This window comes from Dipodomys ordii, unplaced genomic scaffold (assembly GCF_000151885.1).
Source record: "Dipodomys ordii isolate 6190 unplaced genomic scaffold, Dord_2.0 Scaffold6, whole genome shotgun sequence".
In the NCBI taxonomy this organism is placed as follows: domain Eukaryota; kingdom Metazoa; phylum Chordata; class Mammalia; order Rodentia; family Heteromyidae; genus Dipodomys; species Dipodomys ordii.
In genome coordinates this window covers 16,605,253-16,633,114 of record NW_012267222.1, presented here as the reverse complement: position 1 = coordinate 16,633,114, position 27,862 = coordinate 16,605,253, and the positions used below count along the sequence as shown (strand labels likewise).

General features: G+C 50.1%; 1 protein-coding gene across 1 annotated transcript in view; it reads left to right on the top strand.

Moving 5' to 3' along the window:
- The window catches only part of Vwa5b1 (von Willebrand factor A domain containing 5B1), a 38,769-nt gene extending 15,603 nt beyond the window's left edge, over nt 1–23,166 (top strand). Inside the window, exons 8-21 of the mRNA XM_013033705.1 lie at nt 1,289–1,399; nt 2,490–2,692; nt 3,438–3,552; nt 4,471–4,656; nt 7,219–7,402; nt 8,383–8,570; nt 13,052–13,253; nt 13,589–13,888; nt 15,733–15,870; nt 17,343–17,456; nt 19,813–19,887; nt 20,902–20,971; nt 21,365–21,482; nt 22,660–23,166. Coding sequence (XP_012889159.1) covers nt 1,289–1,399; nt 2,490–2,692; nt 3,438–3,552; nt 4,471–4,656; nt 7,219–7,402; nt 8,383–8,570; nt 13,052–13,253; nt 13,589–13,888; nt 15,733–15,870; nt 17,343–17,456; nt 19,813–19,887; nt 20,902–20,971; nt 21,365–21,482; nt 22,660–23,166 — 2,511 coding nt within the window. The remainder of the gene's footprint in view (nt 1–1,288; nt 1,400–2,489; nt 2,693–3,437; nt 3,553–4,470; nt 4,657–7,218; nt 7,403–8,382; nt 8,571–13,051; nt 13,254–13,588; nt 13,889–15,732; nt 15,871–17,342; nt 17,457–19,812; nt 19,888–20,901; nt 20,972–21,364; nt 21,483–22,659) is intronic.
- Nucleotides 23,167–27,862: the final 4,696 nt, after the last annotated feature.

Here is a 27,862-nt window from a genome sequence, read left to right as displayed (position 1 = left end):
AGAAGAAGAAGAAGAAGAAGAAGAAGAAGAAGAAGAAGAAGAAGAAAAGAAGCAACAGCAGATGAGCCTATGCCTTAGGTCAAGGTAATGATGGTAAAGGTGGAATTTATACCCAGATAGTTTTTTGTGTATTTGTTTGTGCCAGTACTGGGGTTTGAACTCAAGACCTGGATACTTTCCCTTATTTAGCTCTTCTGCTCAAGAATAATGCTTTGCCACTTGAGCCACACATCCACTTCCAGCTTTTTGCTGATGAATTAGAGATAAGAATCCCATAGACTTTCCTACCCAGGCTGGTTTCGAACTGTGATCCTCAGATCTCAGCTTCCTGAGTAGCTAGGATTCCAGGAGTGAGTCACCACCTGCACCTAGCCCATACTTAGATAGGTTTAACATCAAAGTATAGCTTGCTACCCACTATGCTGTAATACACTATGTAGAGATTGAATGAGATTGTTGATTTAAAGTGCACAATACTTAGCACATGCTTTCAGATTCATCCTTGTCCTGGATCATTTTCATTTCACTCCTGCAATCTTTTGTCATTATTTTTCAACAAACCTTCATCCAGGTCTCCTAGCAATACAAGATAACATAGATTAAGACTCTAATGTCTGCAGACTTGCAGATAAAGTAACATGTATTTGAACTCTAGCTCTGCTGTTTACTAACTGGAGATTTACCAACAAGGCTCTATCTACTCTTTTATAAAATGGGGAGGAGAATGCCGCAGAGGGCTATAATAAAGATTTTGGAAGGTGACTTACATAATGCACATCCAGTGAGTCCGATGAGTCATTGGACATCCGATGAATATGAGTTATAGAGACTGTCTAGAGAGACTTGTCACTGGTTGAGGGTGGTTGGATGTGAGGTAGAGACCTGGAATGAGGGCTAGAAGCTGTTCCATCTGCAGTGTGGCCCCAGCTAGCGTCCCTTGTCCCCTGGATGTCAGTTTTGCTTTGGTATAAAACAGTGGGTTCCTTCCGCCTCTTATCTGCCTCCCTGAGGTCAGTGGGAGGTGAACTAGAACTGGCCAGCCATCACAGAGTGGCTTTGACGAGTCAGACCTGCTGCATGGATGAGAGATCATAGGATGATGGCTTTGGTCCAGCCTTGGCCAGAACTGGCAGATTTCCTGACATGATAGAGAAGAAGATGCTGTCTGCCGAAAGAGGGTGACAGGTCTCTGCAGAGGTGGCGCCTTCCTGGGAATGACACTACGTGGTAGCAGGGTAGCATGCATAGCCCCTGCCCGAATCCTGAAAATGCCTTTCTCGCCTGCCAGGATGCCATGCTCGTGGCCCTTAAGAGCCTCATGCCAGCCTGCCTCTTCAACATCATCGGCTTTGGATCCACGTTTAAGACTCTCTTCCCTTCCAGCCAGACCTACAGTGAGGTACCAGAAGGGCAAGTGTGAAACTGAGAGGATGGTGGGTATTGGAAAGCAGAGGAAAGGAGTGGGGAAAGGAAGGAGAAGGTAACTTGGGGCCTGCCCTGGAGACTGGCCACCCACAGGGCAGAGGCAGGGGCAGAAAAGTAAAAAAGAACACTATGCTTGCTTAGGCAAGTGCTGAGAGCTTCCCTCTTGAAAATAAAATACTACCTTGGGTGAAGCACACAGGTTCACAGAGATGGGGAAGAGGGAGGGGAAGAGAGTGTGTCCATGGCCTGCTGTTCACAAGAGCGTCTGTTTCATGCAAGGTTGAGCTAAAGAGAAGAAAAAGAGGTGGTGGTAAATAGGTGGGCCAAGGGCCACAGAACGGCTCACAAGCTAGGGGCAAGACTGCGTCTAGAGGGAATGGAGTCCTGCCACAACAACATCCACTTAGTGTCAGTAGAACGTGGCCAGTGGGGTCCCAGGCTCCAGGCAACGGAGAAGGTCTGAGGCCTAGCCTGCGGAAATCATCTCCATTTCAAGCTATCATAAGGAGTTGGTGCCAGAATCAAACTGAGAACTCCCATTTCAAAGGACTCCCAGCCCAGTTTTCCACATTCAGGAATAAGGAATTGTCTGTAGGCTACATAAAGCCCACAGCATCATTTGGTACACGATGGGACAGAGGTGTAGGCTTCTCGCTGGCTACCTGTGGTGATCTGCCTGTATTAGTCATCTTGTAGGGCCCAAGAAATGTTAGGAAATCCAAATGGCCCTCAGCAAACCAAATGGCTCCCTCTACCTCCCCTCATCCCCACCTCTTCCACATCATGAAACACCATGGCTTAATGTGCCACCTTCCCAGAGTGTTTTTGTTTTTAAAGAAGAACCCCGAAAGGAAAGCAATAAGTCATTCTGCAGTAGACAAAGCCAGTGCAAGCTTCTCTAGTGTGTGGATTCCATCAAATCTTTGGCCACCTAGTCTTCCCTCAGGCAGGCAAGCCAGGGGCTGGAGTAAAAGCCAGTGAGAGAAAGAGCACCCCCTTGTGGATCTCCACAGCCCAAGGTGACCCCGGGGACTGTGGGCCATACTGCGTTCCTTTCCCTGCAGGAGAGCTTAGCCATGGCCTGTGATAACATCCAGAAAATGCGAGCCGACATGGGGGGCACCAACATCCTCTCCCCTCTCAAGTGGATTGTGCGGCAGCCAGTGCACCAGGGCCACCCGCGCCTCCTCTTCCTCATCACCGATGGTGCTGTGGGCAACACAGGGAAGGTGCTGGAGCTGGTGCGGAACCACGCCTTCTCTACCAGGTCAGCCCAGGCTAGACCGGGGCAGGGAGTCCAGAACAAGCACAAAATGTGTATAATGCCTGAGGGAGGACATTACCCATCAGACTATGCTTCCAGGATGCTGTGGGCTGGGTCTGTGGGTGTTTTGTTGTTGTTGTTGTTGTTGTTTTGTTGTACTGGTCCTGAGGCTTGAACTCAGGGCCTAGGCGCTATCCTTGAGCTTGTGTGTGTGTGTGTGTGTGTGTGTGTGTGTGTGTGTGTGTGTGTGTGCGTGCGCACTTAAGGCTGACACTCTACCACTTAACCCACACCTTTACTTCTTGCTTTTGGGTGGTTAATTGAAGATAAAGAGTGTCACAGACTTTCCTGTCCAGGCTACTAGCTTCTAAAACACAATTCTTAGTTCTTAGCCTCCTGAGTAGCTAAGAGTACAGGTGTGAGCCACTAGAGTCCAGCTTTATGGACTGGTTTTTAAGTTTTCTTTTCCTCTTAAAAACTCAGGAGGGGTGTCACTTATACTTCTGCCTGAAAGTCCCAAGAGTAACCCAGGAAGAGGCTACTCTGACACTGTGTTGGCTGTCAGTCTATGGCTGTGTATGGGTTCACGTGTATGCACACTCATGAGTGCCCCTCCTCCCACCCCTTCTGCTTAAATACAGGGCCAGCTCCATGCTGCCCCTGCTGGACCAGGCCCTGTCTGTTTCTCTTTGGGGAGGAAAGCATGTAGAGAGGGTAACAGGTAACAGCCTCTCTGTCCCCATCCCAGGTGCTATAGCTTTGGAATTGGACCCAATGTGTGCCATCGACTGGTGAAAGGGCTGGCATCTGTGTCCAAGGGCAGTGCTGAGTTCCTGGCAGAGGGAGAGCGCCTGCAACCCAAGGTAGGCAGAAGCCCCACCACCACCACCACCACCACCATCTTCCACTGCTGGAGTCTCGGAGATTCAGACAGCTCAGATGACAACTCCACAACAGAGCTGAGATTTCACATTAGGCTCTACACGAGGCCACAGTGCACCCCTGCAGGAACCAGAGAGGTGGAGACCCCAGGCCAGATGACATTGAAAGCCATGCCAGGCTACTAGCTGCTAGGTCACATGTTAACTTGCTTATGATCACTGCCCTGCCAAGAGCCAGTGACTCATACCTGTCAGCTCCTTTGGAGGGTGAGATATGAGGATCATGGTTCAAAGCCAGCCCAGGCAGTAAAGTCTGCAAGATTCTTATATCACCAACGGCTGGAAGTAGAGCAGTGGCTCAAGTGGTAGAGCATTAGCCTTGAGCACAAAAGCTCAAGGGCAGTGCCCCAGGATCAGAGAGGAAGAGGAAGAAGAAGAAAAAGAGGAGGAGGAGGAGGAGAGGGAGGAAGAAGAGGAGAAGGAAGAGGAGGAGGAGGAGGAGAAAAGAAGAAAAGAAAACGGGAAAGATCATTCCCCCGTTCACTCTCTTAGGCGGGCCTCAAACCCATTATCCTGCTTCAGCATCCTAAGAGCTGGGATTCCACGTATGTACCACCACTCCCAGCTCCAGTTCACTCTGTGTGCTCTTGAGCCCCACTCATAGTCAGACTTTGATCCTCAGATTTTCTCTTTTCCAAATGTTGGGCTTAAAGAAGATGACAGCAAAGATCCATTCTAATCCTGCCATCTCAGGAGTCTGAGACAGAGAGGCTGCTGGATAAGCCTCAAGGCCTGAGTTCCTGCTCCCTGCTCATACCCCCTTGACACTTTTATGCCCCTCATCCACGCATACCCCTGTTCACACATCCATCCGGCCTGTGTTCTGGTTCTTCCCGGCAGATGGTCAAATCCCTAAAGAAGGCCATGGCGCCAGTGCTGAGCGATGTGAGCGTGGAGTGGATTTTCCCTGAAACAGCAGAGGTCCTGATCTCACCTGTCAGCACCAGCTCCCTCTTCCCAGGAGAGCGTCTGGTGGGATACGGCATTGTGTGTGATGCCTCCTTGTACGTCTCCAATCTCAGATCTGTAAGTACCCTGGAAATTCCAGGAGCAGTCTAGAACTCCTGCCCCCAAATCATCCTTAGCTGGCAGGGAGGAGCTCATTGGAAGTGGTTTACAGTTGGGGGGGGGGGTAGTAGCCAGGCTGTAGGCATTCAGTCATGATGAGGTTGTGGCTGTATAGATGCCACCATCTCAAAATACAGTCCTGAGGAGCCTTGTAACAAAAACATCCGGGGGAACTTGTTTAAAATCCAGAGCTGCAGTTAGCACCTAGGTCTGAGAATGAAGGACTCAGGTAGACCAGCCCCAGGAATCTGCATTTCATATAACCTCCCCTGGATGATCAATCATGCCCTTTGGGCTTCTTTCCCCAAACTCTCTTGTCAGCTTCTATCTCCTTAGATGAGTTCCTGTTTTATTTCATTATGTGGATAACTCTCTAGCAGTTGGTGGTGAGAATGGGATAAATAAGCAAGAACTTTTCACAGGGAGGTGAAATTCATGTTTAAATGGGGGAGAAGACCTGAGAATATATCTCTTTCCTCCTTAGTGAACCTCTCTAGTACTTTTTTTTTGGGGGGGGGTGCTGGTCCTGGGGCTTGAACTCAGGGCCTGGGTACTGTCCCTGAGCTTTGTTATTCAAGTGCTCTATCACTTGCGCCACAGCCCCACTTCAGGCTTTTGTGGTGCTTATTGGAGGTAAGAGTCTTACAGACTTTCTTGTCTGGGCTGGAAATCACAATCCTCAGATCTCAGTCTCCTGAGTAGCTAGGATGACAGGCATAAGCCAATGGCATCACACTATTACTTCTTTTTAAGTGTCTCTCATCTTTTGGGTTGTTCTGGTTTAGTGGTACTGATATTTGATCTCAAGGCTTGTGCTAGGTAAACACTTTACCACTTGAGTAACACCTCCAGTCCTATCTCACTTTGTTCTCTTTTTTTTTGGGGGGGGGGGAGTCTGGTCATGGGCCTGAACACTGTCCCTCAGCTCTTCAGCTCAAGGCCAGTGCTTGAGCCACAGTGCCACTTCCGGCTTTTTTTTTTCTGCTTATGCGGTGCTGAGGAATCAAACCCAGGGCCTCATGCATGCAAGGCAAGCGCTCTACCACTGAGCCACCTTCCCAGCCCTCTCACTTTGTTTTCATGGAATCACAAACACAATGCCTAGGTTACTGGACAGTTATAAAATGGACTTGGTATAAGCAAAGGGGGGGAAAGCCATGATAGATATTGCTTATCACTGAGCTTAGCTGAAGAGGCAATAAAGTGCTTTATCTAAATTGAATAGGCCATACTCTGTATAAATGAACTATTGTTGTGCAGAATATGGACTCTATGTTAAATGTGTTTCCAAGAGAAATTGGGAATTTTATGTGAACTCTTCAAATTTCCAAGTTATTGAATTTCTTAAGAACCATCGTCAGAGTTGAGGTGTTGTGGAGTGGACTGTTCAACTGTAGGGGAGGGTGATGCTGAACAATATGGTGGCTACATCTTTGCATAGTGTAAGTCGCTCTTGAAGGTCTGGAAGACACCAAATCACAACAGAAACTTCCCTCTAGAAAGGACTTGACAGTTCATTGAATCCATGTTCCTTCTCTTTTCTGGCTAATTTCTCCTGATACTAGTTAGATAAACAATACCTTCATATTTTGTTGGTGCAAGTGATCTAGAGAAGCAACTAATACAATTAGGAAGACCTAAATCTTTCTAACCTAGAGAAATAAAGCAATGTGATGGATTTATTACCAAATATTTTGTGGTAGAAAAAAAGGTCACAAAAACTTTGTTTAACAATGAGAGGTGATGGAATATTAAATAACTGGATGCTAAAGAGAACGCTTGACTTGGGACTTCCAAAATGCATTAAGTACAAAGTTTAACATACTGAGCCAGGAGTCATGGCTCACGCCTGTAATTCTAGCTACTCCAGTCTGTGAGCTAAAGATCAAGGTTTGAAGCCAGACTGGGCAGGAAAATCCATGGTCAGCACCCACACCCTAAGTTCAAGCCCTAGTAGTACCAGTGCACACATTCACACACACATAAACACACACACACACACACACACACACACACACACAAAGATACTAGTAGAAAGTGTTAATACATATGTTTTATTTTTTTAACAGAACTGGGGTTTGAAGTGAGTCCCTCACCTGCAGGGCAGACGCTCTACAGTTCAGTTATTTTAAAATAAAAATGACCTCCAAAAGCCAACATGGTGTGTGTGGGGGGGTGTTTGTGTGAAATAAATAATGAAATGGAGGAATCAATGGCTTGTATTGTTCATTCAATCATTTAGAGACAGGAATGACATTTAGAATTAATGTGTTTTTTTAATTTAACCAATGATGTCAATGATTTAAGATAACATAAATGATATGAGAAAGATTAATTCTATTCATCCTCTCTCGAACAGAAGTTTGCCTAAATTCAGTAAGCACACAAAACCGCTTCCTCATTCTGCTGGTCCCTCAGGGTGGAGCCCACCCAGCCCCGGTATCCACACCCTGCTACATCCCATGGAGGCCTTAATGATGTCTGTCTCACTCCCAGCCCTCTTCCTGCTTCTCCCTCCAGGACAAGAGGCGAAAATACAGCATGCTACAATCTCAGGAATCTGGCAGCTCTGTGTTCTACCAGTCTCAGGATGAAGGGGCTGGCCCAGACAGTGGGGACAGTGCTAAGAGCTTGGGGGCGTCTTTCAACCTGGGGCAAGCCAAAGACGGCCAGATACTCAGTGGAGATTCGACCAGCAATCACGGTGGGTCCTTTGAGCTCTCTGTGCTGCTGCCTTTTGCGGGCAGGCTATGCTGATTGCTGCTTTCTATTGCCATTTACTAACTGCTAAGCACCTGATAGAAACCACAGTGGAAGGTTGGCAGCTGTGGAGATGCAGGGGAGGTGGGGGAGGGATTACACCCCTGTCACAAATGAGGAAACTGAGACTTGGAGGCTTGAAGCCACTGGCTAGCTCTGGGAGCTTGCAAGAGGCGGAGTATAGGGAGTGAGTCTACTTCTTCACGGGACCCCTTAGGGGTCAGGTCCTGAGCACAGTGTGGGAAGCAAAGACGGGCCCCAGCTGGCACCTGCCCTTTGAAAGCTCCCCATATGGTGTGAGAGACACAACTGGCCTTGGCTCGGATGGAAGCAGAAGGAGGGAGGCCGTCCCTGTGGGGGAGGGGGACATTGCTTGAGGATATCAACACCTTTCACACAGGGACTAATCAGTAGAGCTGGAAAGGGAGAGGAGGTACCAGCAGCAGAAACTGTCTGGTGCTGATGGCTCAACTCTGCAATTCTAGCTACTCCGAGGTTAAGATCTGAGGATTGTAGTTCAAAGCCAGCCCAGACAGGAAAATCTATGAGAGTCTTATCTCCAATTAGACACCAGAAAACTGGAAGTAGAGCTGTGGTTCAAAGTGGTAGAGCGCTAGCCTTGAGCAAAAGCGCTCAGGGACAACATCCATGCCTTGAGTTCAGTCATGCCATGACTGACAAAAATAAGAAAAAGAAAAGAAAAAACTGCCTAGGCAAAGGCGTAGGGGTGTGGCACTTAGGAAAAACATTCACAATGGGAGCCTATGGTACTTCTAAAAGGGGGGCAGAAGAAAGGGATGCTGGGAAAACAGACAAGGCTTTAGATGCCAGGGGAGACCTCTTCACATATTTCAGTAGGCAAAGGGAAAAGAAAGAGAGTGAGGAGATTGAAGCTTGCGACATTTCTACTCCATCCAAACCCAGGACCGGAACTCCAGCGACGGCGAGCATACAGCACCAATCAGATCACCAACCACAAGCCCCGCTCAAGGGCCACCACATCCAGTGACTCCACCATGACTGCCAAGAAACACCCATTGCGTAAAGCCAGGCTGCAGGAACTCACCAGCCAGCCCAGCCTGGATGGCCCTCGGTGGCACCTTGACTTGCAGGTACCCAAGCAAGGCCAGGTTAATGCAGGTGGGGGGGGAGGGGAGCCAGGTTAATGGAGGTGGGGGGGGGAGGGGAGCCAGGGGAAAGCTGTGTATAATGCTTTAGCCATGAGGACAAGGCCTGTCCATCACTTACATAAGGTCAGCTGAGTACTGGGTTAGTAGACCTATCTGATCCAACACAGGACTACTTTCTAACACCTAAGACAGGGATCCCCTAGCTCAGGGAGTAAGTCCTCCCTGCACCCCACACCTTTCTTGGGCCTTCAACTGCTCCACCAATGACACCTCCCTAATCACTAGTCCATGAGGCCACATGCTGTGACCAATTGGCAAAGGGCATCTGCACCTACTGTCATTAGATTTACAGCACCCTGAGAGAGGAAACATCTTCAGGGCTCCGTTCCCATGTGGAAATCAAGGACCAGAGAGGTAAAGCAAGCTATTCAGAGTCACCCAGCCAATCAAAGGGGCCCAGGACCTTCAGCCTTCAAAGTCTTTGCTTTCTCTCCAGCACACACTCCCTCCTGCCAGTCCCAGCAACTACGGCAGGAGAGCTGCCAGTGTTCTGCCAGATGAAGGGTTCTCAGGCTCAGCATCACTGGGAGTGGAGTGGGGGGGGTACTGGGCTGTACTGGGTACCCTAGGATGTTTGGCAGAACCTCTGGCCTCTGCTCACTGAAGGCCAAGAATTATAAGAGCCCCTAGTCACGACAACCAAATGGGCCACAAGAGGCAAAGGCATCCTGTGGAGAGCACGGCCACGCCAAGCCGGCTTGTGGTTTACTCTATTTTGTTAAGAATAGGCTTTATATGGATTTGTCGTGAGTCTGCCATCCCATGAAGGCAGCCTTTTTTCCTCTGGCCACCACCACCCGTCACCCCTTCTTGCCTCCACTTGCACACAGGCCACCTACAGCCACCTTGCCCCTGGGCCCTCCTCTGTGCTTAGCCAGGGACCAACCAGCCACCTGATGCAATTGGAGAGCATTAGTCTTGGAGCCAGACTCAACTCTTCCTCAAACTATCATTAACCCCTCTGTGCCCCCACGGTCTCCATATGCTAACTGGGGCAGATGCCGATGGCTGAGCTACCATCCGGCCACACGTCTAAATGGAGGTCTCTTCCAGCACTGCTGATGGGTGATAAAGAGCTGGCCAACACAGGACAGCAGGTGTGCTTCAGCTCCCCTGCCCCTGGGAAAGCTCAGGCAGGATTGCTTCCTTCTGCATCTGCTGGCTCCCTACCTCTTCCCACCTAGCCCCATCAGTGTTCATCTTTTCCTCCTCTCCCTTCCTCTTTCCTTCCCTCCTTTTCTAATATGATTCTCTCTAGCATACGCATACACACACACACACACACACACACACACACACACACACGTTTTCTTTCTCTCTCTCTGGAGCCTCTGACTGGAGGAAGTGCTAGATCTGGGACTCATCTGTTGTCATGGAAACTGCAGCAACTTCAGTTTCTCTCCCTGACCCAGTGTGGGTAATGTGAGGTCAGAGGTGGGTAGAGACCCCAGTCTCCAGTGTGGGAAAGGGGATTAAGGATCCTCTGGACTCAATAGTATGGCTGAGTACCAGCTCCTATGAAGGCCCCCCTAAGAGTGACCAGTCTCCTTCTCTTCCTCTCTCGTGCCATCTCAAAGACTTCTAGCCCAGAGAGAGGAAGGTAGCCCCCACTCAACAAGGAGGCCTACTCTCCTTCCCAGTGATACTCAATAACAATGAAAATGCAAAGTTAACTGTTGGCCTAAAATTTCTTTTGTTTTCTAAGAGCTTGAAATTCATTTTTAATAGCTTAATCTTGCCAGGTACCTGTGGCTCATGCTTGTAATCCTAGCTACTCAGGAGGCTGAGAGGGTCCTGGTTCAAAGCCAGCCTGTGTAAGAAAGTCCATGAGACTTTTATCTCCAATTAACAACCAAAAAGTGGGCTGGGAAGATGGCTCAGTGGTAGAGTGCTTGCCTTGCATGCCTGAGGCCCTGAGTTCAATTCCTCAGCACCACATAAGCAAAAAGAAAAAGCCGGAGTGGCGCTGTGGCTCAAGTGGTAGAGCGCTAGCCTTGAGCTGAAGAGCTGAGGGACAGCGCCCAGGCCCAGAGTTCAGGCCCCACGACCGGACCCAAAAAAAAAAAAAAAAAAGAACAACCAAAAAGTTGGAAATGGAGCTGTGGTTCAAGTGGCAGAGAACCAGCCTTGAGTAAAAAAAAAACTCAGGGACAGCACCTAAGCCCTGAGTTTACACTCTAGGACTAGCATGTGCATGTGTGCACACACAGACACTTAATCTTTTTCAGTGACAAAAGTAATACCTATCATTGGCAATAAAACCCCCAAACAGTTCAGTTGGATATAAAGTACAAATAAAATCTCCTTCCCTTGTGCCACCAACACCTACTTGAGTGTTTCCTTCTAGAATTACTAAACACAAACACATATGCATACACAACACACACCTATTTTTAAATAATTGAATGTACAAGCTGCTCTTTCTGGTGAATTGTTTGGGTTTCTTTTCATCTTTTTATCTTTTTTTTCTTTAGGTCCAGTTTTGTTTCAGAGTCTTGTTATATAGCTCAGGCTGGCCTCAAATTCACAATCCTCCTGCCTCTGCCTCCTGAATACTAGGATAACAAGCTTTCACCACATGTTGTACAAGTGTTGTAGTAAACAGCACTGATGAGATTTGTCACATGCCTCCATAGTCCGGTGATCTTTGCCACAATTATGATCGAGAAGTCACAATTTAATTTTTAGAACCAGCTTTATCTTGGACAATTTTCCACATTAGTGTGAAGAAATCTTTCTGTTGAGTGTGATCTTCTACTACCTGAGTGCCCATAACTCATTCATAAGATTAATAACTTAATTTTGCCAGGAACTCTAGTGGCTTTTGTTTATAATCCTAGCTACTCAAGAGTCTGAGATCTGAGGATCACAGTTCAAAGCCAGCTCAGGCAGGAAAATCTGTGAGACTTTTATAACCAATTAATCACCCAAAAATGCCAGAAGTTGAGCTGTGGCTCAAGTGGTAGAGTACTAGCTTTGAGTAAAAAAGCTCAGGGACAAGGCCCAGGCCATGAGTTAAAAAAATTGCAACAGATTTCATTGTTCTATTTTCCTCCATGCAAATAAGCTCCTCAACTGGACCATATTTGTCCTCATTCACGCTCTTTGCTAGCCCTCCCCATTCACTCTTACCGCTCCCCCCAATAGAACCTGTTTTCCTCCCTTTCCTGTTATTTCTTCTAGAAGAGTATTTTCTTAAAAGTGGCTTTTGCTAAATACACTTCCCAGTGTGCCCCCTTGCCTTTAGATGTTTGTTGTACCAACCCCAGAACAGATAGATTTGATAAACAGAAAAGAAAATCCATAAACAAAGTCAATTGCTCATGAAAGCTGTGTTGGGCTCTGAGGAGAGAACAGGGAAACCACAGGGACCCGGCAGATAAACTGTATTCAATAAATACTGTTGATTTGGAAATCATTTGATTTGGAAAAAATCAAAGAAAAGCCAGTCTCTATCTCCTCAGTAAACTAAATTCCCTGTGAATCAAAGATTTAAACATACAAACAAAAATAAAATCACCAAAACTCTAGAATATTTTTTGAGTGAGAAAGACCTTTTTAAGCACAACATATGGGAAGACATAAGGGAAAAAGGTTGATAATTTTAACTATCCACAAAAAAAGTTTTGAACTTTATGCCAAAAAAAAGTAGGTTTAGAATTATCATGTTTTTTTTTCTTTTGGTTGCTTGGAAATTACTCATGGTTTGGGATTTTTCTTGTTGATATTTCTCATGGGTAATGAAGACAAGTTCATGAATCTACTGGACCCTACTTCCTTTTAACTGTAATCCTAGCTAATCAGGAGGCTGAGATCAGTCCAGGCAGACAAACCATCAAGATTTTTATCTCTGATTAACCAGCAAAAAGCCAGAAGTAGATGTATGGCTCAAGAGGTTAAGTGCCAACCTTGAGTTAAAAAAAAACAAACAAGAGGGCTGGGAAGTTGGCTCAGTGGTAGAATGCTTGCCTTGCATGCATGAGACCCTGGGTTCAATTCCTCAGCACCACATAAGCAGAAGAAAAAGAAAGCCAGAAGTGGTGCTGTGGCTCAAGTGGTACAGCGCTACCCTTGAGCTGAAGAGCTGAGGAACAGCTCCAAGGCCCAGAGTGTAGGCCCCACGACCAGACCAATAAATAAATTAATTAATTAAAAAAAAAACAAGAGCACAAAGCTCTTGAATTCAAGTGCCAATACTGCATGTGCACATGCATGCATGCACGCATGCACGCGCACACACATACACACACACACACACACACACACAGAGTCATGAGTTTATGGAGTCTGTTGGGGTGCTGGAAGGCTCTGCTCCTAGAGGAGAGGCCCAGGAAAAGATCTGTAGCTGAAGGTCAGAAGAAGGATCCAGCCACCATGGGCTCTTCCTCTTCTTGTATCCCCAGCCCTTGGTTAACAATGGCCAAGACTTACTGCAGGGCCCCAAACTCCGTGGCCCGGGAGCCCGAAGGCCCTCTCTGCTACCTCAAGGCTGCCAGCCTATGTTGGTCTCTGGCCAGGAAACCCAGGCCTGGAGCTCCATGAAGGAGCAGGAACCTGAGTCCACCCTGAAGCCTGCCATGGACAGTAGCAGCACTGGGGACGCTGGTAAGTGCCGAAGGCCCTGAATTGATAAGGGGCAGAGAGGAAGCCTTGACTGTGGCCCCGCTTCAGATGACAGTCCAGAGGGCCAAGGCCTGTGTCTGTGGTTCTCAGGGGTCTGCTATGCCCCACCCTTGCTCCACCACTCCCACCTTTAACCTAGGCCTTGGTCCCCATGAAACGGCAGCTCCATTCTCCCTGCCGCAGTGCCTCTACCCCATCCTGTCTGGACCCCGCAGGTACAGGCTTCCTGGGATGTAGGTCTGTCCCTCTCAGGTAGCTGCTCCCTGGGGAGGGATGATGAATTGTGAGTTGTGATTCTCTTGTCCCACCACCCACAGAACCACCTCCTCCCTCCCCCGCCGTAGGGGTAGAAACATCCCCAGACTGGGAGGCCATGGCTGAGCCCGAAGAGAGGCCCATCACACCGGGCCCCGTGCTGGGCAAGGCTTTGGTCAAAGGCCTCCGGGAAAGCCAACGCATGGAGTGGGAGGTAAGCTTTGAGCTGGGACCCCCGAGTCCTGAGCGAGGCACTGCGCGGGACACCGACCTGTGGAGCGAGACCTTCCACCACCTGGCAGCCCGCGCCATCATCCGCGACTTTGAGCAGCTAGCAGAGCGTGAGGACGAGATCGAGCAAGGTGAGTGCGGTGTGAGGCCTCAGACCTGCTTCTGCGCTGGGCCCCGCCCACCGCCCCGCCCACTCAAGGCCCCACCTGTCCCCTTCCTCCCTCAGTCACACCCCTTCATCCCACTCTGGATGGCCCCGCCCACTCCCAGGGCCCACCCATCCCTCCATCAAGCCACGCCCACGTCAACGCCCATCATTTCCCAGCCCCTCCCACGGCCCACCCACCCAGGGCCCACCTACCATCTCAGCCCCGCCCATTCCTGCTCAGTCCCCCTGGCTCTGCCCACTCCCAGAGCCCATCATACCCCTTTCCCATCCCTGCCCACTCCCTGGGACCCGCTCATTGCTCCTCCTGGCCCTGCCTACTTTTAGAACCCGCCCATCCTCCTCCACTCCCAGGGACGGCCCAGCCCCGCTCAGTGCCCCCCCCCAGCCCAACCCCAGTTTCCCCAACAGTGCCACACCCACTTCGTTCCTAATCTACCCTCCCCTCAACCTGCCTCCTTCCAAGCCTCTCCTTCCTCCAGCCCTTCCACTTCCCCATAGCACCCCCATGGGCTAATACACCTCCACCACCACCACCTCCTCCTTTCCCTCCTCCCCTTCTTCCCACTCTTCCCCCACCCCTCCTCCTCCAGCATCTCCCCTCAAATCACCCCTCCCACACCACACATTTCTAAAGTCCAGGACTGTGTCCTCACCCATCCCAAGGCAGAGTCCTGCCTCCTGTCACTCTCCAAAAGCCTTCCTTGTCTCCTTGTCTTCCTTGTCTCTTGGGCCCTTGAGATCCTCACCTCTCCCTCCCCCACTGTAAGCCATCCTCATCTCTCCAACCTCTTCTTCACTCCTGCTCCCCCCCCCACCAGTGCTGCTCCCCCCTCCTCCCTTGTAGGGATCAGAAACAGAGCAATGGCAGTAGCTTCTCAGGAACAATAGCACCTTTTCCACAGAGTCTGTAGACCTCTCTCTCTCTCTCTCTCTCTCCCTCTCTCTTTCACACACACACACACACACACACACACACACATCATCCCCATTGACTTACTGTGGATCTCCTGGGGTCCTGGCTAATGCTGGCCTGGTCTACCAGGTAGAGCAATCCCCCCCCCACTTCCTTTTATGAGTGCTTGACACAGACCATTAGAGAAGCTAGCATTGATCAAACCATTACCCAAACAGTTAATTGAGTGCATTTGTCCTAAGAGCTATCCCAAAGAAACATAGGGATCCAAGAATTATGTAACAAGGATGGTAGGCAGCTAATTGCATTCAAGAATTGGGACAGACTTCCCCAGAACTGACTAGTGGGATCTTGAAGAGTAGATAGAAATACAAGAAGAGTTACATGATTGCTTTATTTTTGGCTTCTAGTTTATTTACATAATCTTGTGTATATTTTATTTTGTGGTTTGGGGTAATGCATGTTATTTTTTCTTCTACCCCTTTTGCAAAGCACTTGTCCCAACTACATTCCTTCTAGACCCATGAAGTCCTGCAGCAAGGTTCTCATTAGACAAAATTAAAATATAAAAGGACGACAGACAGAAGGGGTTCTTGTGTGAATTTTGTTTTGTGGCAGTACTGGGACTTGAATTCAGGGCCTGGGTTCTGTCTCTGAGCTTTTTCACTCAAGGCAGGCACTCTACCACTTGAATCATAGTTTCACTTCTGGCTTTTTGGTGGTTACTTGGAGATCAGAGTCTCGCAGACTTCCCTGTGTGAGCTTCGGATCTCAGCCTCCTGAATAGTTAGGATTACAGGCATGAGCCACTAGTGCCTGGCACAAGCGGGACTTTCTGAGAACAAACAGCATGACCCCAGCCTTCCCCCTTCTTCCCCCTCGCCCCACCCCAGGGTCCAATCGCCGCTACCAGGTGAATGCTGTGCACACCAGCAAGGCCTGCAACATCATCAGCAAGTACACAGCCTTCGTGCCTGTGGATACAAGCAAAAGCCGCTACCTGCCCATGGTGGTGGAGTACCCCAATTCTGGTAAGGCACACAGGTAGCTGCACCTGAGTGCCACTCAGCCCAGGCACTAGGGGAGGGCTGGGATACAAGGGAGCCCTTCCCTGTGGGGAGGGTGTCAGGTAGGGCCTAGAAACAAAAAGGCCCTGGCAGATAGTTGAGGACCAGTGGCAGGGAGCTTCTGGGTCCTTCTTCCCATCAAAGGAAAATGATGTGAACATATTTTTGCCCCCATAGACAAGTAATACCTATGTGTTCTTGTAGAAAAATCCAAAATACAAAAGGATGCACAATAAATACAAATGACTTCACTGACAGTCATCTAGGAATGAGTCCTGGGTACTAAATTGCCAAAGGCCTGACTAGTGTCTCACTCCAAGTTCCATCTAGACCAATGCAGACCCCTTCCCTCCCTGTGTGGGAGCTAAGATACTGCAGACCTGGTTTCTTGTCTTGTCCATAGCTAATTGCCCAGCACAAAACCGGACAGATCAGCATGGGAAATACCATTTAGCAGGCCCTAGATTAAACAAGGTCAGAAGCTCTCTCTTCTAAAGGAGCACTCAGGAGGAGCTAACAGGATAGACCATGACCCAAAGCTTGTATTTCCCAATACACCTCAGGGCCATTGGTTTGCTGGCCAGGCGCTCAACCACTCGAGTAACACCTCTAGCTCCTCTTTATATTGAATGTTTTTGAGTCTCAAATTTTATGCTCATGCTGGGCTGGACTGTGATCCCTCTTACTTTGGTTGCCCTGTGTTGCTAGGAGTGCCAGGTACTTACCACTTTCTGGTCATGGTGCTTTCCCTGTAGCTGAGATCACAGACAAATGAGCCCCCAGTCATTGGTTTGAGATGGAGTCTTACCAAATGTTTCTGCCCAGACTGGCCTGGAGCTCCAATCCCCTGATCTCTACCTCCCAAGTAGCTAGGATCACAGGCTTGAAGCACCACGCACAGCTCAACTCTCGGGTTTTTTTTTTCTTTCTTTCTTTTTTTCAAGAAACAACTTGAAGTGTTGTCTAAAAGTAATATTCCCTAAATCCCTGAGGGCTTTGACTTTATCCATCTTCCATACATGAAATGCCCAGGAATTCAAAGGTTGGCAGCTACCCAGGCCTTCAGGGGCAGGGGAGTTGGAAGCTGGGTCTCTAGAACAGCAAACAGAGTTCCTGAGAAAAGCAGCTTTTCCCCAGGTACATAGGATCTCAGCGATCTATCTGCCTAGCCAGATGGAGGGTATTGTCTCCATTCTCCAGATGGGGAAATGGAAACTCCAGAGGGATTCACATGCCAGCCAGCCAAGTAGAGATGGTAGTGGGCCTCAGACCCAAGTCTTCCTGATTCTGAAGCTCCCAGTCTTGCCTTGTAGCCCCCACCTCCCTGCCTTACGCACACTGGAAGGTAGGAGTCAGACCTGTTACAGGCAGCCGGGGGAGAGGTAAGGATGGGCGTATGGACATGCACCAAGCTCATGCCCTTGCCCTCTGCGCAGGTACCTCGTTTCGGATGATCAGCTCCCGGGTCCTCACCCGACAGTGGAGGAATGCCTCTACTGGCTTTGGACGGTCCCAAGCTATGCTCAGAGAAGACCCAGCCTCCGGAGATGGTAAGTTTCAGAGCCTCGGAGTCACATCCCTGTGCTCCAAAGCCTGCACCCCTGGTGTTCCAGCGTCCTCATGTCTGAGAACCCAGTGGGTCTTCTCTGAACCTGCATTCTGGGCCCTCAGACAGGGTGAGGGGAAGGGCAGGCCACCCCAACTCAGAAGCCTGCGGGTGGGCATAGGGGCTCCGCCTGACTCAAGTTCAGCACTGTTCATGTGGCTGGCTGCAGAGAGAACCAGGAGCGACAGGGCCTCTCGATTGACTGTAGTGGCCCTATGACCTTCAATTTCCTGTAGTGACGGTCTCAGCCTCTGGGACATCAAATGCCAGGAAATGTCATAAAGCAGAGGACAGGGGGGTGGTTCCATCTGCCTGCCTCCCTCCAGCTTCCCCTTTCTGGGTGCCTACAGCTTGAGCACCTTCAAAAGCCATGACATGGCCTTCCTGTGATGTGCAGAATGGCTGCCCGGCACCCTGCAGCCTGAATGTGTGCACACAGCCTACGAGTGGCCATGGTCTTAACCCCTTTCTTGCTGCCCTGTGTGCACAGGGGGGTCATCCGGCCTGCTGCTGGGCATCAGGAGGGCATTAGAGGGCCCACCAGGTCATCAGACTGTAAACATGTTTGATGTGAGCGGCAAGAATGTGTTCATGGGCATTGATGAGTAGAGAAAGAAGCCAAATGAGTGGACACCCAGAATCTCTCTTCAGAATTAAAGGCTTCTCCAACATCTTGGTCCCTTGGTCCCTTTGGGGACTTTAAACCCCAGGGGACCTTTCTCTACCTGAGCCACGCCAAGCTCCCAGGGACTTTCCTGTCTACCTTTTTCTTCTCTGCAGCTTAGCTGTTAGTGGTCTGTGGCTTGCATCAAAATCACAAATCTCACCGGGCGCCAGTGGCTCACACCTGGAATCCTAGCTACTCAGGAGGCTGAGATCTGAGGATCACGGTTCAAAGCCAGCCCAGGCAAGAAAGTCCATGAGACTCTTATCTCCAATAAACCACTAGAAAACTGGAAGTGGTGCTGTGGCTCAAGTGGTAGAGTGCTCGCCTTGAGCTGAAGAACTGAAGGATAGCGCCCAGGTCCAGAGTTCAAACCTCACAACTGACAAAAACAAACAAACAAAAAACATCACAAATCTCTGTCTTCCCATGGCCCAATGCAATAGCGAGAGGCTTCAGTGCCTAAACTCTTCTATATACCCCACGGCCCTCTACTCCAGGAGAAAGACCACGGCCAGCACTGGCAGTTTTCACTGATTAGCACTGTTTTCCTCATACCACCTCCCAAGTATCTTGAGAGAGAGAGAGAAGAGATGAGGAAAGCGAGGCTCAGAGAGGTTAAGTAACTCACTCAAGGTCACATAGCTGATGTGCGATGGAGCAAATGATTACACCCAATATCCACCCCCGTGGTCATGAGGTTAAGCTTCCCTGCTGCTTTCTTCCTGCTTGCCTCAGCCACTCAGTCTCTAGTTCACTGAGAGCTGGGTTAATGAGCGAAGTCCCGCCATGCCTTGCCTGAGGTAATGGCCTCCTGATGGGAGACAGAGGCTGTGTAGAATGTATTTATACCTTAGTCTTCTTCTACAGTGTGGATGCTTCCTGACAGGAGATTATCCCACTCTTGAAAAGGCACCAGTGGCTCATGCCTGTCACCCTAGCTACTCAGTCAGGAGGCTGAGATCTGAGGATCACAGTACAAAGATAGCCCAGGCAGGAAAGTCTCTGAGACTCTTCTATCCAGGTAACCATTCAATACCTGGAAGTAAAGCTGTAGCTCAAGTGGTAAAATGCTCACCTCAAGCCAAAAAGCTCAGGGACATCACCCAGGCCCTGATTTCAAGCCTCAGGACCAACAAAATATTATTATTATTATTAACAATAATAATAAATAATCAGCCCAATAAAGCATTTTGGACATAGTATGTGTGATTATTCACCATTTACAGAGAGGAACACAGGCTCAGAACCCTCTGGTGAGTCAGAGCCATGTTCCATTTGCCTCCTAGAAAGCCTGCATGCAGTAGTGCCCCCTCCTCCCCCTCCTCCTAGGGTGGAGGAGATGCCTTCCTCCTGCTCCTGACTCCCACCCTGAACCCCCAAGTTGTTCCTGCTTCTCTACGAGGTCTGCTGCACTCAAGGCTTTTTGCCTGGCACTAAGCACTATTTGTGTATCCTATCATCGAACCTTACAGCAGCCCGTGAGATGGGTCCCATTCGCTTCCATTTGCAAAGGACATTGGTAAAGAATGTCACATTCCCAAGGACCACACAGCCAGTCACAAGGAGGGGTGTGTAAGAGGGAAGCCAGGGGGAACCAGGAGAAACCAGCCCTCACTGACTTTCTGTGTCCCAGGCATGGAGGAAAGCCCAGCAGTGACCTTCAACGAGGTCCTGTCCTCTGCCCGGGAGAAGCACGCGGCCTCCGAAGGTGGGTGGGAAGCTGCACCATCACCTAATTACAATGGAGATGAGTGGGTAGTCATGGGTTCGGGAGGTGTCTTAGTACCAACAGAGCATTGCCAACTTCACTGCTTCCTCAGACCAGCCAGGAAATGAAAGGAATGATCTCTGACTTAAAAAGGGGGCAACTGGGGCTGGGAAGGTGGCTCAGTGGTAGAGCGCTTGCCTTGCATGCCTGAGGCCCTGGGTTCCATTCCTCAGCACCACATAAGCAAAAAGAAAAAAGCCGGAAGTGACGCTGTGGCTCCAGTGGTAGAGCGCTAGCCTTGAGCTGAAGAGCTGAGGGACAGCGCCTAGGCCCAGAGTTCAGGCCCCATGACCGGAGGCCTCCCCTCCAAAAAATGGGGCAACTGAGTGCTGACGAGAGCAAATGATGGGCACAAGGTCACATAGCAAGTCGGTGACAGAGGCTTGCTCTAGATTCCAATAGAGAGGCCCTTACCCTACCGCACTCAGCCTCCTGTCCTCTGGCAGTGTGCCAGGGAGCCAGCTCCATGTTCCTACTTGGGAACTGAGGACAGTTAATATGAAACTGTCTTAGCTCCCACAGCTAACCACCCAGAAGGTTCTAGGGACCACCTTGGGGTGGAGAATGGGGAGCTTGGACCACTCTACCTATCCTTTTTTTTTTTTTTTGTCAGTTGTGGGGCTTGAACTCTGGGCCTGGGCACTGTCCCTCAGCTCTTCAGCTCAAGGCTAGCGCTCTACCACTTGAGCCACAGCACCACTTCCTGTTTTTTCTATTTATGTGGTGCTGAAGAATCAAACCCAGGGCCTCATGCATGTGAGACAAGCACCCTACCACGGAGCCACCTTCCCAGCCCCACTCTACCTATTCCGCTGGGTTGGAAACAGCCCTGCCTCCTTAGGGTTTGCTCGGATCTCCCCTGTCTTGCTCGGAGACTCTGTTTCCCCAGCTTGACAGTCAGCACTGGGACAGGTCACCTGTCAGGCCTAAATCTGTCCTTCTGTGGCTCTCCAGGTCCCCTGCACAGCCTGCCCAGCAATGTCATGCCCTCCATGAAGGTCTCAGAGAATCTCTTTGGATCCAAGTAAGTGGGGTCTTCATGAAGACCTGCTTTCCTGCTTTTTCAGAGCTGTCCCGAGCTGGAGAGATCAAAGGCAGGTCCAGCCTGACATTGCAACAGGCTGGCTTCAGGCTCTCCAGCTGCCTGGTGTCCCCCTCCTCTGCCCACCCCTCCACCCCCAAGTATCTCCTTATTCATTCCCATGGTCTCTTCAAATGCAAACACACCTAGTAAGGTATCTCAGGAATGCTGACTGGTTCCTGCCAGCCAGTGGCTGCTAACTAGGAGCCTCTATTTCCCCAGCTTCAAGTGAGGGAGGAAGAGACTGTTGGGTCCTTCTGGCCCTGACTTTCAGGGGCTTCTGGGCAGTCACTGGGGGCGCTGGATGATGCGGAATTTCTGCTCCCACCCACACAGGCTGACTCTTCCCAAGTCCCGGCTATTGACCCGAGCAGCCAAGGGCTTCCTGGGCAAGTCACTGGTCAAGGCTCCAGAGTCACCTACTGGGAACCAGAACTTCGACTATATACCCCTGGTGAGTGCCCCAGACCTCAGATTCCACCTACCCACCCTGCTCCCCCCACCCCCTCTTCAAAGAGAAGATCTTGTCTTAGAGCTCAGATCCTCTGAGTTCTACACAGCCTCCTGGAGCTTCTCACCCAAGCATCCAGCAGGGCAGAGAGAGCTGGCACAAGCCCCCCACACCCACCCACACCTCAGGAGCCCAAGGGTGTGGCTAGAAAACAATGCCCGCCTCCAGGAAAATTCTTTGCAATCTTCTCTCTTTATCTTAAAAAAAAATTCAGAAGAATGTTACACTTTACGGTGCCATCTCTGTGTGTCTGTTTTGCAGTACATAAAAATAAGCCTTGAAATGACTCACAAACGGGTGAAATTCACACCCCAGGGACAAGTACTGTCTTTAGCAAGCGGCTGGATGGGGTGGGAAGCTCAGGGCTGGAGCCGGCTTCTGAGTGAGGAGGCCAGCAGCAGGCACTGTCCCGCCTCCTCTGGATTGGGGGGTCACAGGGGCCTCGAAGGAAGAAGACACTTTGTACTTCATCCCACACTTACTCTTGAAGACCTAAATCTATGGTGTCGCTCTGAATCGCCAAGGGAAGGGATGTCATAAAAACCCAGGCCTGAGATAGAGTTGGCCGTGGAATTAAGCGTGACTTTCCAAACAAGGAAATGACTGAGCCAAATGCACACGGGGTTATGGTTAAAGAGAGAGACAGAGACTTTGAGAGTCCAGGATAAACAGGGTGAGGGAGTGCAAGGCCTTCTAAAGCCTACTATCACCTTCCCAACTTGCTCTAATAGAAGATTGGAGCCCCAGAACTGAGCCTTTGGAAAGCCTTACGGTGCCACCTCTGGGTACAAGAGGATGGGTTAAATTGAGGGACAGGGAGAAAAAAAGGGGCAGGGTCTACATGAGGAGGCAGACAGCAGACTAGGGAGCCATCTGGAAAGCAGACCTGTTGGGAGTTACAGATAGATCCATGCACAAGGAAGGATTAAGAGATGAGCAAGGCCAGGCTGCTGGACAGTCAGTCCTGGAGGCCAGGCTGGGCCTGCCCAGAACAGGAGGCAGGTTTGGAGCAAAGACTTCCTGAGGGTTTGACTGTGAGTCCGAACGATGGCATGGGCCTGGAGATCCAGGAGCCAAAAAGTCTGAGATACACTGAGCAGGCTCCCCCTCCTCCTTACAGGTATCGCTGCAGCTGGCCTCCGGCGCTTTCCTACTCAACCAAGCCTTCTGCGAGGCCATCCACATCCCCATGGAGAAACTCAAGTGGACCTCCCCTTTTACCTACCACCGGATGTCCCTCACCACACGCCAGTCTGATCCTAAGACCCCCAACCCACAGCTGTGCATCCTCCCTACACCCCGCCACACATCTGGTGACAGCAGCTGCCTAGAGCCTTCAGCTGATGGCAGGCCAGGCTTGGAGCCCAAGTCTCTGGTGGAGCACACCGGCAAGATGTGGGCCACCGTGGTGGCACTGGCCTGGCTGGAGCACAGCTCAGCCTCCTACTTTATTGAATGGGAGCTGGTGGCAGCCAAGGCCAACTCATGGCTGGAGCAGCAGGAGGTACCCGAGGGCCGCACACGGGGCACACTCAAGGCCGCTGCCCGCCAGCTGTTCGTGCTCCTGCGACACTGGGACGAGAGCTTGGAATTCAACATGCTCTGCTATAATCCCAATTATGTGTAAGGGGGAGGGGAGGGAAGGGGACAGGAAGGGGACCATTTTTGAGCTGTAGCCAATATAATGGTTGCTAGAAAGAGCCCTGGACTGACCATTGGGAGGCCTGAGTTGAACCCCAACTTTGCTATCATTCAGCTCTCACCTAGCTCTACAATTTTACATCAGTTCCTGCCCCTGTCTGGGCCTCAGTTTCCTCATCTATAAAATAAGAGGGTTAGATGAGGGAATTGGACTAGATCTTGCAATGGTGTCTATAATCCATTCTGTCCAGACTTTCAGGTGATCCTGAGGCTTACTACTACTGAGAGGTGACCAGAGAAAACACTCAAGCCTGAGTTTTCTCTAGAAGACTGTGGGCCTAGAATAGAGAGAGTAAGGTACCCCTCAAATAGACGAGGGGTACATGAGAGATCCAGTGGCAAGTATACCCAGACCTATAAGCCTTCCCTAGTACCTAGGGAATTCCTCTTTGCATTGTGGTGTGGGCTCTTGTCTCCATGGTGACAGTCCAGGACTCCCAAATCCCACTTCCAAGTCAACTGGAGGCCCATCTTTCCCAATTTATTACCAAAGAGTCATTTGAGGATCTTTTCTTTGAGCGAGGAAACTTAAGTACATTTTTAGTACTGGTTTGCAGAGTATCTGGGACCCCCTGTTTAAGAAGAGGAGGAGGTAGGCAGGGCCAGGGGATAAAGCTCTGAGAGCAGAAGTGTTAGCATGAAGCTGTACCTGTGCAGAAATCATCCAGAAAACAGTGAGCTCACACAGGCCTGAAATAATTTTCACAAAGCCAACTCTACCCACTTTTGCTGAGGGACTAGAGAGGTACTGTCATACGCATTGCATTCTGGGATAGTGGATTCTGGGATTCTGTCTAACCACGCCAGGTTGTAGGAAAGACAGAACAACTTTGCAACAGAAAACCATGCTTGATTGTGGTGGATTGGGAATGGCAGCATTGGCTAAGAGGCACAATTTGTGTGCTGAGCACTGGTGACTCATGCCTATAATCCTAACTACTCAGGTGATTGAGGTGTCAGGATCTCAGTGTGAAGCCAGTCCAGGCAGGGAAAGCTGTGAGAGTCTTATTTCCACTTAACTACCAAAAAGCTAGATGTAGAGGTGTGGCTCAAGTGGTAAACACCAGCCTTGAGCGGAAAAAGCTAAGGGATAGTACCTGAGGCCCTGAGTTCAAGCCCCAGTACCAGCACACACAAAAAGAATAGACAAGGAGAGAAAAAGGGAGGGAGGGAGAGGGAAGGAGGGAAGGAAGAAGAAGGGAAGGAGGAAAGGAAGGAAGGATGCAAGCAAGCAAGCAAGCAATCTTGAAACATCAAAGCCGGAATTCTGAGGGTTCCCCAACTCCAATTTCATCTCATGATACCCAGGAATTGATGGACCCCAGTCTCATGGCTAATATAAAACTGTCCAATCACCACCACCCCATGGCCTCTCTCAGCAGTAGATCTGGACCTCACAAGCTTAGGACCTGAAGGCTGTACACTCCATAATGTATCTCTTTTCAAAGCTTTAGCCCTGCCACCAGAGTTCTCTCTGAAGAATTGTTCCCAGGACCCCACGATGAAGCCCCACAGATATCTCTCTCCTGGAGATCTGACTGAACCAAAAGCAGGGACTTGAGGGATCTGGCTCAAGTCCCAGCCTTAGGGGGCAGCAGGGGCTGGAGGGGAGGAGAGGGGCTCTCACAGGGAGCCTGCAGTGGGAAGAGAGAAGAGGCTCCCCACAGGGTGTGGCCCTGCATCCACCCCAGCCCTCATGCCTGGCCCACCTACCATCTCCCAGCAGGAGTTTGCCATCCAAGTGGCCCTTTCACATACTTGGGTAATGTCCCTTTGCTGCTCCATAGCTGGCTATGCTTCAGACTCTATGGGGAGGAACCCATCCTAGAAGCTAGGGACCCTGAGCCATCATGATGGAACAGGATGAAGTCTGGGTTGCTGGCTCAGTGTCAGTGCTACTGACAGGGGCAAGGCTTTGGGTGGTCTGTCTGACCCCCAATGAGGTGTGAGGACATGCTTGTCATTTTCCTGTACTCACCCTCAAAAACAAACAAAAACCCACACCTCCTTTAAGCTAGCAGCCCTAGCAAGGATGATAACTGGCATCTATTCCTGGCTGGTCACTAATGGCAAATTGTCAAGCTCAAGGCCCAAACCCCTCGCTTCAGCCTTGATATGTGTCTGGGCAGCGGGTTCCCCTCTCTGGATGTTCAGATCCTGGAGGTCCTCCCCATGCTCTGATAATCCTCCATTCTCGGTCTCCAAGATGCTACCCACTTCATGAGTTTGAATTTTCCCCGTCTGCCTGCCCTGTAACCTTGACTGGCTCTGCACGTTGCCAGGTGGGGACTGAACGGGTCCTGCCTGATTCTGGGTCTCCAAGTGTCTTGGAGTGGACAATGACCAGAACTGGGGGCAGTCCAGCCCACTGAATTGTGAGGAACTAACCCAAACTTGTCCTCCACCAAACTGCTTAGACCCAACCTGTACCAGCTCTAGTAACCCCTGCCCTCTCCCACTCAGTTCAACAGTTGAGCCACAACTTCCCCTTGGTTTTAAACAACTCTGGGGGTGCAGAGGAGACATCCAGCCTAGAGACATTTGTAAAAGAACTCCAATGGTATGACTTCCAGGCCTCCAGAACTTTCAGCCAAGGTGGCCAAGCAGAGGAGGGACTGACTAGTTTTAAACCACAGACAGGAGCCTCAGGTAATGACTTACATCAAGGTGTTTGCTCTTAGTCTGGGTGAATTTGGATCAATCTGCTTTCATTAGTTAAACCAGTGCTTGCCTTCCTGGCAGCCTGCACTGCCTACAGAAATGCCCATTGGCACTGCCTGGCCAATCTCCATGCTACCTTCAGTGGCAGAAACACCAAGCTAGGCTTAGGGAGCCTCTAGATTGGCTCTCCCCACCACCAGAAAGCTGGGTGACTCTTGGCAAAAGGTTCCTCTGAGACCCTGCCTCATCTTTTACATAACAATGGGCTAACACTACATCAGCATTTCCAACCTGTGGCTCAGGTGAGGTGAATAAACCACCCATGAGAAAGTGCTCAGTGGAGGAAGATATGGGGGTAACCCCAGAACAGACTTCTGTGGGCTCCCAGCTCTGTATGCTTTCACCAGCATGCAATACCAGCTTTCTACCCAGGCTCCTCAATCAGGAAATGCTGGTCTCGCATTTCCCTAAGGGTTTGTCAGGCCTTGATATCCCAAAAGCTTTCTGGAGGGATTATCATATGCCAGGTATAGGAAGTACCATTGAGAAGGTGGAAGATGCTGTCCCTGCCACTTTGGAGCTTGGCAAGAAACATTTGAAGTCTCTTCAAGGAGCCATTTTCCCAATCTCTGATAGTCAACCACACTCCCCCAAACAGATGGTCTGCCACGGTGTGGGCAAAACCTCAGACTAGCACCATTGACAAATCTGGGCCCTGTGGTTTCAGTCCTCATTATGGTTTGTGTAGGGTTGACCACAACGGCATATTGCCTTGGGCAGCTGAGGGCTCTTTGTCCAGGTGGGCTAGGGGACTCCTGCAGCAGGGTTGCCCGGAGAGTCTTCCACCTGCCTCAAGGAGACACACAGCCCTGTCTCTGAGGCCCCTCTGCTGCAGAGATCCACTCCAGACCCAAGAAAGCTGGGTCACGCACACAGGTGAATCCACACGGAACTTGTAAACAAGCAGCCTTTCCCTGCATTTCTCAGCCTCGTCACCTGCCTGAGAGGAGGGTGATATCCCCTGCTCTCCCTGACCGCAGCTGGCCCTGGCTGTGGTGATGAATGGAGTAGATCCACTCAAGGTCCCTTCTGCCTGCTCTTCTGATGTATATTTAAAAAAGCGAGGGCTCCATCTCCTCCATTCTAGCTGGTTCACCTGTCCATAAAGATTTCTAGAAGTTTCTCCTAAATCCTAGTTGTGCTCCATTGACCCTTCCCTTATTTAAGGGCCAAGTTTCCTCCTCTGTTGTCCAGTCTTCTTTGATAAGGATTCTCAAGGAAAGGGAGAAAAGGGGGGGCCTCCTTTATTGGGGTACAGTCTGTCCCCTCCTCTATGATTGGCCACCCTATTCACCTGCCTGGCTAGAACATAAGTGACCTCCCCCCAGCACTTGCCAGTTGGGGCTTAACAAGCTGCCTCTCATATAATTGTATGTAAATCTGAGTGATACCCCCCCCTAAAAAAAACCCCACAAATGCCTTCTACATCCTTAGTGTCCTGGAGATGGAAAAGAAGGTTTTGCTAACACAGGAGTGGGTGAGTGGGGGGTGTTCATTGCTTTAGTTCTTGGAAGAGGTCAGGGTTTTTTTTATTATTCTTAGCAGGGACTAAAGAAGTCAACAACTAAAATCACGGGCACATCCCCCGGCTGTAACATAGCACATTCCACAATGCCAGTGTAAAAATAACCAGGGCAGGGGCGTGTGTGGCATTTTGCAGCTGGGTAATCCACAGAGATGCAAGTTTCAGGGTGAGGAGCTTGGCATCAGCAAGGGCCAAGCCTCCAGCCCCATATTATGGCGTACCCTACCCCCATGACCCACCCCTGCCTCTCAGCCCATTGACCAGCCTTCTCAATAGCACTGCCTCCCAGGCTGCGGACCAGACAGGGACAGATTTCACCTGCTTGGGCCACAGATTCTTGGCTCAGGACCAGCTGTCTTGAGCTTGCCTTCCCTTC